This window comes from Diplotaxodon limnothrissa, linkage group LG17 (assembly GCF_057381915.1).
Source record: "Diplotaxodon limnothrissa isolate DT_005_m linkage group LG17, D_limnothrissa_male_GT1.1, whole genome shotgun sequence".
Taxonomy (NCBI): Eukaryota; Metazoa; Chordata; class Actinopteri; order Cichliformes; family Cichlidae; genus Diplotaxodon; species Diplotaxodon limnothrissa.
In genome coordinates this window covers 25883982-25897062 of record NC_140612.1, presented here as the reverse complement: position 1 = coordinate 25897062, position 13081 = coordinate 25883982, and the positions used below count along the sequence as shown (strand labels likewise).

The window sequence follows — 13081 nt, the reverse complement described above, 5'->3', positions numbered from 1 at the left end:
ATGACATTTCTTCACCGTATACTGGGTCTAGTCTGAGATCCAGTATACGGTGAAGAAATGTCATCAGTTTTTCCTCCTGGTAGGACATGTCTAAAAACCTTATTTAGAAGGTGCCCAGGAGACATCCTAGTCATCCCTGAACCACGTCAGCTGTCTCTCAGTGTTTCGATGTGGAAGCTTAGTGGCTCTAGGTGCTGAATGCCCAAGCACCCTGTCACTTAAGGGAGGGTCCAGACACCCTATGGAGTTTTCATCTGGTGCTGATATTAAAGTAGTGTACAAATTCCATGTGTGCAAAGCAGCAGGAGAAAATATTACACCCAAAGTTGATGTTATATTAAGTCTTTTTTTGTGTGTCTCTATACAGGCCATGTGTCAGAAAGAAGACATGGAGGAACGGATTGTCACGCTGGAGAAACGTTACCTGAGTGCCCAAAGAGAAGCCACCTCTGTGCATGACATCAATGACAAACTGGAGAACGAGTTGGCCAATAAGGAGGCATTCCTCAGACAGGTCTGTAAAGTCCACTCCAGGGTTAGTGTGAGCCATGTAATCACATTAATCAGCTCTCTGGGATTACTATTTTCTTCCAAAAAATGGGTCCAGATGGCAGCTGCAGTGCACGATTCATTACTGTATCATCAGTCGTATTTTTCTTACTGGATTCAGAAAAGAATCAGCCAGGAAAAATGTGTAAGATGGTTCCTGTCAGTTAACATAGTCCTTTGAGCAGTTCCACAGAGGTCTGGCATTGAGAAAACCTCTTCACATCGTGGTAGATAATGTAAGAGGAAATTACTACTGGGGAAGAAATTTTATAAATGTTTACTTTGTGCAGATGCACATGGCTCACATGTGATTTCTTCATAATTGACATAATGCTGCAGAATATGGTCAAGCGATTGTACAGATTTACTCTCCTTTCAATTATTCTTTGTGATTCATTGCAGCCAATTAGATAAATTGCATGGCCATAGAAGATCTAGTGGCATTTTTATGAGTAAAGGCTTAAACACTGTCTGGGCTCTGGAAGAATAGAAAGAATTTCTGATATGAGTAGAAGTAATTAGAGTGACACCATCAGTCCCTGTTTGGATTTACTGTGTGGAAAGTTATTTAGACACTAATTTATATTTTAGTTATAATTCTCAACAATTTTCTTTAGCATAATGTTTACTTTAGACATGTACATCACAACTACAGTGACTATTTAAAACAATTGTGAAATCCCCTAGACCAGTTAATCTGGGGGTACCTTAGAGACGAGACATCACCTGGTGATCACTGGTCATGAGGGAAAATATATATTTTCCGCAACCAGATATAAGTGGTTACTGGTTGTCGCCAAGGAAATGTGGTCACAAAGACGACGTTGCTCCATGTGATTGCTTTGGTTGCAATTTCATGCCAGCAACTACCAGAAACAATTCGACAGATTGGAGAATACACATTTTTTCATAGCAGATGAAAGTTGCCGGCGTCTGCCTGATCAGTCTCTCGTCCTGCATGGGCTTTAGCCATGAGTTTTAAAGCGACTGGCAACCATTTCCACCACATTTTTCATTTGCAACTGGCGGTTGCCATTTAGTCACTAACTGATCTCTGGGCACGTGTGACTAAGCCTAACCTGAAACAAATACAATTTAAAATCTAAAACCTGAACAAATTTGAGAAGAAAATTTAACTGTTGACTAAAAGTAAAAGAGCAATAGAGAGAGACAGTCAAAACAAAGAAATAAGAAAATATATTTAGATGAAAGCAAAAAATGGCACAGTGGGTTATTAGAAAAGCTAATAGTATGAAATATGTTAAAACTGTCTGCTAAACATATAAAACATTGAAATGGTTAGCTCACAGTGTAAGTACATGAAATTGTGATATAAAATCATGACAAAAGATCAAAATAATTGAAACAGCTAAAATTCTGAAACCAGGTGGAAATTATTAGCTAAAACTTTAACTGTTGAATTTGTTAGCTAAACGTACTGGATAAACAGTTAAAAAAGCTAGCTAAAAAACAGATTTAAAAAAGTAGTTTTAACTAAAGATATAAACTGTTTGAATGGCTGAAATAAAAACTCAATACTTGGCACTAAACTAGTAAGAGTGTTTGCTAATCATAAGTATATAGTTAACAGAATGTAATCGCTAAAAGTAAATGGTAAGCTAATTTCATCCTGCCAGATGATTACATAGGGTGGGGGTTGTTAACCTTTGCTAGCCAGTCATTTTTCACTCAGGAAATGTGTATGAAGCCACAACTTAAGAAGAAACCACTTATGTATTTACAGCCATGACGTTTACAAGGGAAAGGGTCTATGCAAGGGGTATGCTTGAACCCTAAAGGTTTTTTTAAATGAACTCCTGCTACCATACATAAACAGACTTTTTTGGTAAATATATGCACAAAGTTTCACTTGCTATTGTACTGGGCTCTGGCTGCTGATGTCTGAAGATTACTTGGTATAGAGACATGAAGGGATGAGAAGAAATGGCAAGCAAAATGGCAAAAAGGATGGGTAGTAGGATACCTAGGGAGGATATAATAAACAAAAACAAACTGTCATGTTTCCCCTGTGTCATCTCAAGCACGTGGGATGGCGATATGGGTTGAGGCAGAAAATATCACTGACACACAACACAATGTATACTTGGCCTGCTAGAGTCTAATTATTGCAGCTTCGGGGACCAGAGCATCTGTCGCCGATGGCAAAGGCTGCCAAGCCAGTCCTTAAATAAGTCTTAAAACTGATCCCAAGCTAGTGAGGGAGAAAATTCTTACTGTCCAATGGGGAAGCAAGTCACTTGTTTCCAGTTTCATTTAATGCTAAGTTTGAGTTCCATCTTAATGATAGCAAGTACCAGCTGAATGCCTAATCAGGATCTGCATCAGCTGTCTATAAGTTGCCAGTGTCACTCTTGGCAGTGCAGACTCTGACTCTGCTATTCTAAAGAAGAGATGAGGCACACTGCCAGAGTGTGCCTCATCTCTGAAAGACAAACATTTGTGATTCTATTTTCTAACAGGCAATTATGCTCTGCTGACACTGAATAGGAAGAAGGAAGAGAATCACATTTATAGAGTTCATTTTCGTTATACTCTGTTAACAAGGACAGCATTGGAACACACTGAAAACTCTTTCATTCAAATAGTGTAGTGTTCTAATAATCTGCTCATACTTTAATTTGTCATTGCTAGGGTTTGTTGTTATTGCAAGAAAAACACTATTCTGGATTTCTTTTCTGGATGATGTATGGTCAAAGCATTGGAAGGTAATTTATTGAATAAATCTCCTGTGTAATCATTTATCATTCTTTCTTTCAGCATTAAGCATTCCTGCAAATTTATTGGCTTCAAGGCAATAAGTTAGAACCCAGATTTAAGCTAAGTGCAGATCCTTAGTTGGTTTAGAGTGTTTAAATTTATTTCAGTGGTTGTGTCTCAGGAAGTAGAGCAGGTCATCAGGAGGTTGGTGGTTTAATCTCTGGCTGGTCCAATTCGCATCCAAAGTATCTGTGTGCAGGATACAGAACCCCAGGTTGCTCACAGATGCATCCATTGGAATTTGAATGTGTGTGAATGTTAAATAGAAACCACTTACATGTCGATGCAGTGCTACTGTGAATGTAACATGTTGTATAGAGTGCTCAAGTAGAATAGATAAGCGCTATATAAGAACCAGTTCAGTACATTAACTTTGACTGTCGGCTAATGTGACTCTTTTCCTCACAACGTGCACATTTATATTTTTTGTTTACTTTTGGCTGCAATCCCTCCACAAAATCTGCAGGAAGCCAGATACAAAATCTCATAAGTCTCGTTGTTCAACTATCAGCTAATGTTTTTGCTGTCTGTGGTGTTTGAGTGCAGATGGAGGAGAAGAACAGACAACTACAGGAGAGGTTGGAGCTTGCAGAACAGAAACTCCAGCAGACCATGAGGAAGGCTGAGACACTCCCGGAGGTTGAGGCCGAACTAGCCCAGAGGATAGCAGCTCTCACCAAGGTAAGCGCACACGTTTGTACATATTGTACATTAACACACATGCTGTTGACGTATTCCCACAGATGCCCTCGTTTTTTTTTCTGTACATTTGTGTAAGTGTCCACGTGGTGTCATGACGTTTCAACATGTTCCTCTCCTCTTCCTCGGCCACATAGTCTGACTCCAGCTCCTCTTCCTCTCCTGATGATTATCACTTTGTAATGGAAGCTAAACTCCAAGACATGAACTCCATTCTTAGGAAGGTAGTTCCACAGGGCATCACAGCTATTGCCAACTCCAATAGAGAACAGATATCATTCATTTATCTTATTAGTGTTTTGTGGCGGGCGTGTTTACTGGGATTCTGCTCTGGCTGTTCTACCACCATGGGACAGCTGCATGGCACTTCTGGCTGGAGCTCATACTTGGCAGTGCTGGAGCAGCTCTCTTCCTCTTTCATTCTGTCCTTTGGTGGCCTTGTTCTCCATCTTTCTCCTTGTCACTGTTTGTTTCAATCAGCTGTCTTTCCAGTTACGCTTTAAAACATAAATATCCATCTTTGAGTTTGGGGTAGAAGCTTTGGCTTGTGTTGTCGCCACCATTTTTCTTTGTTGGCCCTTAGGCTGTCAAGCACACAGATCATCGTGGCCTCTCTTTTTTTTTTTTTTTTGTCCTGTCTGTGCTGTCTGTGATCCAACTGTAGGCGGAAGAGCGTCACGGGAGCATTGAGGAGCGAATGAGGCACTTGGAATGCCAGCTGGAGGAGAAGAACCAGGAGCTGCTGAGGGTGAGTCACTGCGGAGGCGTTGTGCCAAGCAGCGTTAACCAGGCAGCCACTTCTGCATGAGCAAGACAGCTTGAAGCGACTGCAACTGATGGCACACTGTCTGATTTGTCACCAATGAAGCTTGACCAAATGGGTGTTTCACGTACTCTGCTGATATAATGGTTTGCAAAATACTCACAAATGATGCAAATGAGTAATTCTAAAAGACGTTAGTGTTTTCACGTCACACTTTAGTGTATGATAGCAAATTCAAGCGAGAATGCTGTCTGTATGAAGATGTTTAACCTCATGAGTTATTTTCAAAGTTTTTTTGTTGTTGTTTTCCTTATTTGAAAAATGCAATAGTGGGCAATCTTTCCAACAGCAGTCATATAGTACAGAGAAAACCCCAACAGTCAAATGACCCCTTTGAGAAAGCACTTGGCAACAGTGGGAAGGAGAAACTCCTTTTTAATAGGAAGAAACCTCCAGCAGAGCCAGGTTCAGGGAGGGGCAGCCGTCTGCCATGACTAGCCGGTGGTGATGGGAGGGAGAAAGGATAAAAGATACACTGTGGATGGGAGCCAGAAATTGATAATAGCTAATGATTAAATGCAGTGGTGTATAAATATATAGTGAGTGAAAAAGAAACACTCCCAGTGCATCATAGGAATCCCCCAGCAGCTTAGGCCTTTTGCAGGGAGGATCACCTGATGCAGCCCTAATGATGTTCTTTATCGAAAATAAAAGTTTTAAGCCTAATCTTAGAAGTGGAGAGGGTATCTGTCTCCCGAATTCAAATTGGAAGCTAATTCCACAGAAGAGGGCCTGAAAGCTGAAGGCTCTGCCTCCCATTCTACTTTTAAATATCCTACGAACCAGCAGCTTGAGAACAAAGTGCTCTGCTGGGTTCATAAGGTACTATGAGGTCTTTAAGATAACATGGGGCCTGATTATTTAAGACCTTGTATGTGAGGAGAAGGATTTTCTATTAAATATTTTATTTAACAGGGAGTCAAGAAAAGCCATTATGGGAGAAATAGCTGTGTATTATTCAGCATGTAAAAAATAAATATAAAAATGAGGAGGCTTAATCAGATTTCAATTTGACCAATCTCCCACTCAGTGTCCTCTTCTCATGCACTATTGCATTGCTTCCAGTACTGCTGTTAATTTTAGATTGTCACTTGGAATTCCCATACTGATCGCGGCACTCCACTCATGTGTCAAACTAACCCAACTTTCATCCGGATACAGTAATACTCCCTGGTGAGGTCTCCAGCAATAACCCAGGGACCAAACAGCAGTTTTCAGTGGAACTGTTGCTCAGTGGCCAAGCCTGAAGCTAGTGCATAAGGTCAGAAGGCCAACAAGGAGTATACTCGTCCTTTGTGTCGACATTCACGGGTTTGTGCATTCTGGATTTGTCCTCGAGGCTGTCAATGCAGAGTTCTGCTGTAGCATCCTGAGGCATTTATCAGAGAACATGTGTGACCTTGTTCTATTGTGCGCAGAAACAAGCCAACGCCATCTTTAGTCGCCACCAGCCCCACTCACCAGATTTCACTCCCTGTGATTATTTTTTTTCTCTAAAATAAAGAAAATTATGTGGCTGTTCAGACACAGAAGCGGGGATCCAGTGCGCAAGTGGTCAGAATCAGACCTCAGAGAGAGATCTAAAGTGCAGCCACACTAGAAGCATAGTAATTTCTTTGAGGTAATCTTTACTGAAATGTGGTGCTTGGGGTTCATTTACATAATCACATAATTTATGATACACTACACTGATTTGTCGAAGTGTTGTCCTCATATAAAGTTCTGATTTTAAACTAAAAATAGAATAGCTGTAAAGGCCATGCAATTAGTTATTGTAGTTCCTGCTGAGAGGCTTTCATCACATCAGAAACAATTTAGACTGATGTCTTATTCTCATACAAATGTGCTTGTTTTGTGTTGGTTTATCTGTATTTTTCTCCTTCAGGCTCGGCAGAGGGAAAAGATGAATGAAGAGCACAATAAGAGACTCTCAGACACAGTGGACAGACTCCTCACTGAGTCCAACGAGCGACTTCAGCTCCACCTGAAGGAGAGAATGGCAGCTCTCGAAGAGAAGGTTAAAAACGCCTGACACGTCAATGGAAACCTGTCAATATCAATTGCATCAAGGTCATTAAAAGATGTATTTTTCTCACTTCTTTACTCCCCCCCCCCCCCTTTTCTTTGCAGAATATGCTAATCCAAGACTCGGAAACTTACAGAAAACAGTACGAGGAGTCAATCCAAGAAAAAGTAGGTTGCAGAGATCGAGAAATGATTACCTCCTGTTTCAAAATGTCTACATTTTACATGAGCTTAGTGTAATAATTGACTTTTGAGTACAGCAATAATGAGTTTGGTTATTGGCACTAGTTAAATTTTTTATAAACCTTCAATATTGAAAAGCTCCTGCAAGGGATAGAATAATAAGGAGGCTACTGAAAACAGTAGAAATTACAACTGTCACCTACTCAGACCTGTAAATGTAATCAGCTCCACATGCTGCAGCCATGTCACTAGTATGACTAGTGGTATAAAGGGGTAGGATAATCATTTCATTTTTTGGGCATGTAATATCACAGACAATGATGTAGAGAAATTGTTTTGTCCAGTCGCAGCTGGCAGAGGATATTGAGAAACTGAGATCGGAGCTCGACCAATTCAGATTGAGGGCAGGCTCCCTCACAGAACCCACGCTGTCACGGTAGGTCGGTTTTCTGTGTGTGTGTGTGTGTGTGTGTGTGAGTGTATCCGGATGTAAGACGCAGTTTGTAACGTATCTCCACATGTATATACTGCATCAGTTGCTGCTTTTGGACCACCATATTGGACAGGGGGAGAAATAGGCTTCCTCTTTTTCTTGTCTTTCACAATAAAAGCCTACAGTTGCTTTAATAGCAATCTTTGACACATTCCAGGAGCCAAATAAAATCATCTTTGGTTTTAATCACTGTTGAAAAGATTTTTTTTCCCCTTAATAAATAACATTTTTCTTGTTTTTATTTGAGAATGATTAATTTATATCACTAATTAAATTAATTTGTGGGATTGTAAAAGTCAGACAACACATTTTAATCAATTCAATTAGAATAAACTTGCTGTTAAATTTAAATCGGAATAAAAAACTAAGCTTTATAACTCACTTTAGATGGACAAAGTTAAAAACTGGCCAGAAACATATTTTGTATGTATTTTAGGAGCTATATAAAACCATTAATCACATTAGTTGGTTCTGTGTCCAAACGTTAGTGGTGGATACACGACGTATTACAAGGTGAACAAATGACTCAAGAAAAACGTGGATGCTGTGAAAACATCTGCAACATAAAGAAGATGTGTTACACTAGACATGCAATAAAAGGCCACGAGAGATTTAGATTTAGTCTAATGTGTGTGTTTATAGAACAGGAAGCAAAGAGAGGCAAATAGATACTCCGTCTCCAGGAGCTTTCCTGTTATTTTATCCTTCTGTGAAAACTACTTGCTCTGTTACACTATTGTTAGAAACACTGGTATAATGGAACTTTTGGCATCTATTTTTGGATATTTTCTGGTTTCCATTTCATGCTGCTTGAAGTTCTAATCTTACAAAGCTGACGTGTTGACAGTGGCAGCCTTAATCTCTTCCAAAGACAAACAATTTGCAGCCATAGAAGCATGCATAACAAGCTCTTATCCTTCAAGAAGTACACTTTGCACCTCCTCACTGTGACTAATAGGTACGCTTGAGGTATCAAAATATAACATCTGACTGGTTTCCTGCTTGTGTAACTAATCAGTACTGCAAGTTTTCTTGCTGTGTCTTATCTACTGGCAATCTGCTTTACGACCCAAACAAAATCACTGCTAACGATTGTGTTTGAAGGATTTGCTTTAACAGGTTCAGATATTATTCATCTGTCATATGAAAAACACAAAATCTGTAACCAAGCATTTTGCGTTTAGCTTCAATAATACTCATAAAAGTTGTTTCCCAGATCCCATCTGGACACATCAGCTGAGCTTCGATTCTCTTTGGGATCTCTGGCTGAAACCCAGTCGGACCACTACCGCTCAGCAAAGGTCATACATCGACAAAGGAGAGGTCGAATAGGTCTGCGAGAAACCAAGGTGAGGAATAACATCTGGTTTGTCTGCCTTTCAATCTTACTTATATTTAAATGTTTCTATTTTAAAAACATCTAAGAGCTTCTTTAGTGGTCTGTCAATGAACAGTGTCAGCTTTAATGCAGTGAGTTAAATTTAGATACTGGAGAAGTTCCAGTTTGGCAAATCCAACAGGGACTAAAATATTTCAATATACACTCACTGGAAACTTCATTACACCTTCCCGTACTGGGTTGGGTTGCCTTTATTCTGTATCACATAGATTAAACACGTTGCTAGAAGGACTCCTCAGAGCTTCATACAGCTGCTTCAGATTTGGTGGCTGTAGAGACTTTCTGATTGCTGTAAATTTATTGTTATGTTTGAGAAACCAGTTTGACATGATTGAGCTTTGTGACATGAAGCCTATTCCCCATACCATTACACTGATAGCAGCAGTCTGAACTGTTCACACAAGGCGGGATGAATCCATGTTCTGATGATGTTTGTAACAAATTCTGACCCTGCCATCCTAAAAGTAGCAGCAGAAATCAAGACTCATCAGACTAGAGAACATTTTTCATATCTTCTGTTGTCCAATTTTAATGAGCTCAGGTAAAGTGTAGCCTCGCTTTCTTGTTCTTGACAGGAGTGGGACTCTGTGTGGTCTTCTGCTGCTGTAGCCCATCTGCTTCTAGGCTCTATGTATTGTGCATTCAGAGATGCTTTCCGGCATACCTTGATTGGAATGAAGGGGTTACACACTACATTTACCAAATATGATGACCAGAGACAAAGACCTGGCAACAATGTACTGGGTCTGAATTGGGCCTTGAACCTTTAATATAACATTATTGACAGGCTTAACGTGAACATTTTCTGTAGGCTCTTATTTTGGAGGTTTAAAGTTTTTGGATTCTAAATACAGGTTATGGTAATTCAAGTATGAGTGCAGGACACATTATAAATATATAGGATACTGCTTTTAAATGAAACAAAAACCATTTCCATCTTTTGGTGTGTCGCCACTACTACTGCTTAGAGAAGTCATTAAGTCTTATTAGAGTTAGTAATAAGACATAATCAGGGGGGGAAAGCATAAGTGCTTCTCATAAAATTGTATTGCATGACTATGTTTTCAGTTTCCAGTAATGATCTCAAAATATTAGTTCATAACTAATAAGATATTGTTTTGTAGTCACAGTTTCACTCTGTCTCTGTATGCAGGCAAAGTCACTGGGGGAGCCTGAATGGCGCTCACAGCAGTTGGGGGTCCTGGGAGGCCACCACTTTGAGAGCGACACGGAAATGTCTGACATTGACGACGACGATAGGGAGACGTTGTTCAGCTCCATGGACCTGCTGTCTCCCAGTGGTCACTCCGATGCACAAACTCTGGCCATGATGCTTCAGGAGCAGCTGGACGCAATCAACAAGGAGATCCGGTAGCTGACACACGCCGTTGTATAAATTTAATACTGAAGACCAGATTTCCAGACGTATTGATCCGCCTCCTCGTTCTAAATCCACTTTACTGGAGACCAACTTGATATGTTTTTAAGATCATGTTTGGAAAGACTTTAAAGTTTGGAGCGATATTCTGCTTCCATAACTCCACCTTGTTTGCCCTTGGTTGCTAAAGTAATATTTCACCCAAAAACTCTGCTTTTAGAATTAAAAATTAACACACCCACATTGATTTTGGTTGCCTTGTGTTCAAGCTAGTAACCACAGAAGCAAGATAAAAAGTGCCCTAGAGAAAATGAGCCGCATAGTAATTCACTCTCTAGACAAAATGTGTGTCTGCCGAGCTCACAGGTAAACCACTAAAGGTGTCTGTAGATTACTCTTCCCGTATGTGACCCAAACACTATTCTTGTATGCACTCAGTGTTTTGGGAAATGTGAGGTGCCTCTTGCTTGATAATGCTGTAATTATCTTGTGCCAATAAGTATTCATGACCCCCAGGCACAACTTTACTTACTTCTTTATTTCAAGGGCTGTTAATGTGCCTTGTGGTCTTTGCTAATTTACATCTACATCAAAAGACACAGCGCTACATTTCTTTTAGAAAGATTTAATGCGGTCTTATTGTGTAAAGTGATCATGAATCTAAAGTGTTGAGCTTTCAGCTAATTACAAAGTTAGATACAGAGTGTGGTTAATTACCCGACTTTTAGCCTTTTAACTTTTTAGTTTGTCCTTTAATTACTTTACCTGATACTGCAGGGACTTAAAGGACTGAGCGTTGCAAATCTGCTGAAATCTACCTTTAAAGAACTTGAAAGCTGAGGCTATTTTTGTAGCAGAATAGCTTCTATATTTTTTTGCTTTTTAAGTTAGCTAAAAATTGCACAGCTTGATTCTTTTTTTTTTAAGTTTTACATAGAAAAATAATCACAGCATTTTCCTGATACCAGGCTAATCCAGGAAGAGAAGGAGTCAACAGAGCTGCGAGCAGAGGAGATTGAGAACCGAGTGGCCAGCGTTAGCCTCGAGGGTCTAAACCTGGCTCGAATGCACCACCACGGAGCCTCCATCACTGCCTCAGCAACTGCCTCCTCACTTGCCTCCTCTTCCCCACCCAGCGGACACTCCACACCTAAGCTTGATCCTCGAAGCCCTGCCCGGGACATGGAGCGCATGGGGGTCATGACACTGGTATGTTACATCACCACGTGCGAGACATCTTCTATCATACCATCTACAGATCCTACTACAGACCTTTGTTTACATAATGTATGTTGCATCAATAAATTGCCATCTTTTTACCTGCAAGAGCACCATGTAAACTGTAAATGTGGTCTTTGTTTAGAAGTCTGGGAATAGTAATGCAGTTAGTACAAAATACAGTTTCCCGGCATGTGAAACTTTATTATGTCACCTATTGGTTTTCTTGAAGCCAGATTAAAGTTGCAGAGCAGAGTTGCCAAGTGCTGAGAAGCATTGAGTGTAAAAGTTGCCAAAGCTCCGTTGACTCAATAACTACAGAGTTCCAAACCTCCTCTAGCATTAATATCAGCACAAAAACCGTGCAGTGGGAGCTTCATAGCATGGCTTTCATGGCCGAGCAGCTCGTGTAGGTGTAATGTGTAGGTGGACAGGTCCTTTTCTCAATGTGGTTCACATAAAATAAGAGAACTTCACTTATCAAAACTGTACCACAGACCTGTTTATCACACAGCAAGCCATATTATTTGTCAGATAACTGTATTGAAAATGCTCTAGAAGGTAGCAACGCAACAAACACATTGGAGAGCTCTCTCGACTATCATCATTCAACCCAGGTGTCTAGTGGGATCAGTGTAAATGTCTTCTTTACCCATGGGATTTCAAAGCAATAAGGCTTTGATTTTATTGATTATTCAACTGACTTGTTTACCAGTCTTTCTTTATTCCTCAGTGCTGATCTCTAAATAGGTGGTCTGGTATTGGGCAATGGCTCATGAGCTTCTAATGGTACATGATATTTCTATAAGTGAGCTAATTGTTTTATTTTTCACCAGCATGCAGGAGTTCAAGTTTTTGTTCATGCTTTAACACGTGGATATTGATAGTTTTTTTTTCTGTTTTTCCTTCACCATACAGCCCAGTGATTTGAGGAAACACAGGAGAAAGGTACACACACCAAGAGTTTGCTCAACAGATTTTAAATATGATACCATTTGACTATAACTCAGAGCTGTAATGGTTGCTGCAGTGACACCGTGACGAAATTGTTGACTTACTGGTGTCCTAGGTCACTTGTAATGCTCCGCCCCTTTGCCTTCATCCCTCAGATAGCAGCGGTGGATGAGGATGGCCGCGAGGACAAGGCCACCATTAAGTGTGAGACATCCCCCCCTCCGACGCCACGCACTGTCCGAATGACACACACACTGCCAGCCTCCTCGCACAACGATGCACGAGGGTAAGTGCCTGCTGTAAGTGAAGGCATTTCTTAAAAAGGTTCTCGATGATGTGTGTTTGTAGATGATGCTGTCATCCTATTCTTGCTTTTGATGAAAATTAGATAGTATACTGCCCAATTAGTACTTGCCAGTTCAGCTGCAATTTGTGCTATGAATAATATTTCAACACCCAAGATATTACAGTACTTCAGTACTTTCTCAATATCTGGATGATTAAAGCTAAAGTATCACTAAAGTAAAGCTAAAGTATCACTGTTGCAGTGATATCAGATGAGATGAAGCTTCAATAATTTGC

General features: G+C 40.2%; 1 protein-coding gene across 4 annotated transcripts in view; it reads left to right on the top strand.

The window, feature by feature from the left end:
* Positions 1-13081, top strand: part of ppfia2 (PTPRF interacting protein alpha 2) — a 180731-nt gene that overhangs the window by 151059 nt on the left and 16591 nt on the right. For 2 of the 4 annotated variants that reach the window (XM_085376864.1, XM_085376866.1), the window contains exons 7-17: positions 368-514; positions 3874-4008; positions 4691-4774; positions 6735-6866; positions 6980-7042; positions 7402-7493; positions 8767-8899; positions 10103-10320; positions 11296-11536; positions 12464-12493; positions 12655-12785. In XM_085376864.1, coding sequence (XP_085232990.1) covers positions 368-514; positions 3874-4008; positions 4691-4774; positions 6735-6866; positions 6980-7042; positions 7402-7493; positions 8767-8899; positions 10103-10320; positions 11296-11536; positions 12464-12493; positions 12655-12785 — 1406 coding nt within the window. Of the gene's footprint in view, positions 1-363; positions 515-3873; positions 4009-4163; positions 4251-4690; positions 4775-6734; positions 6867-6979; positions 7043-7401; positions 7494-8766; positions 8900-10102; positions 10321-11295; positions 11537-12463; positions 12494-12654; positions 12786-13081 lie in introns of all 4 variants that reach the window. The other 2 variants (XM_085376863.1, XM_085376865.1) reach the window with 2 other exon arrangements.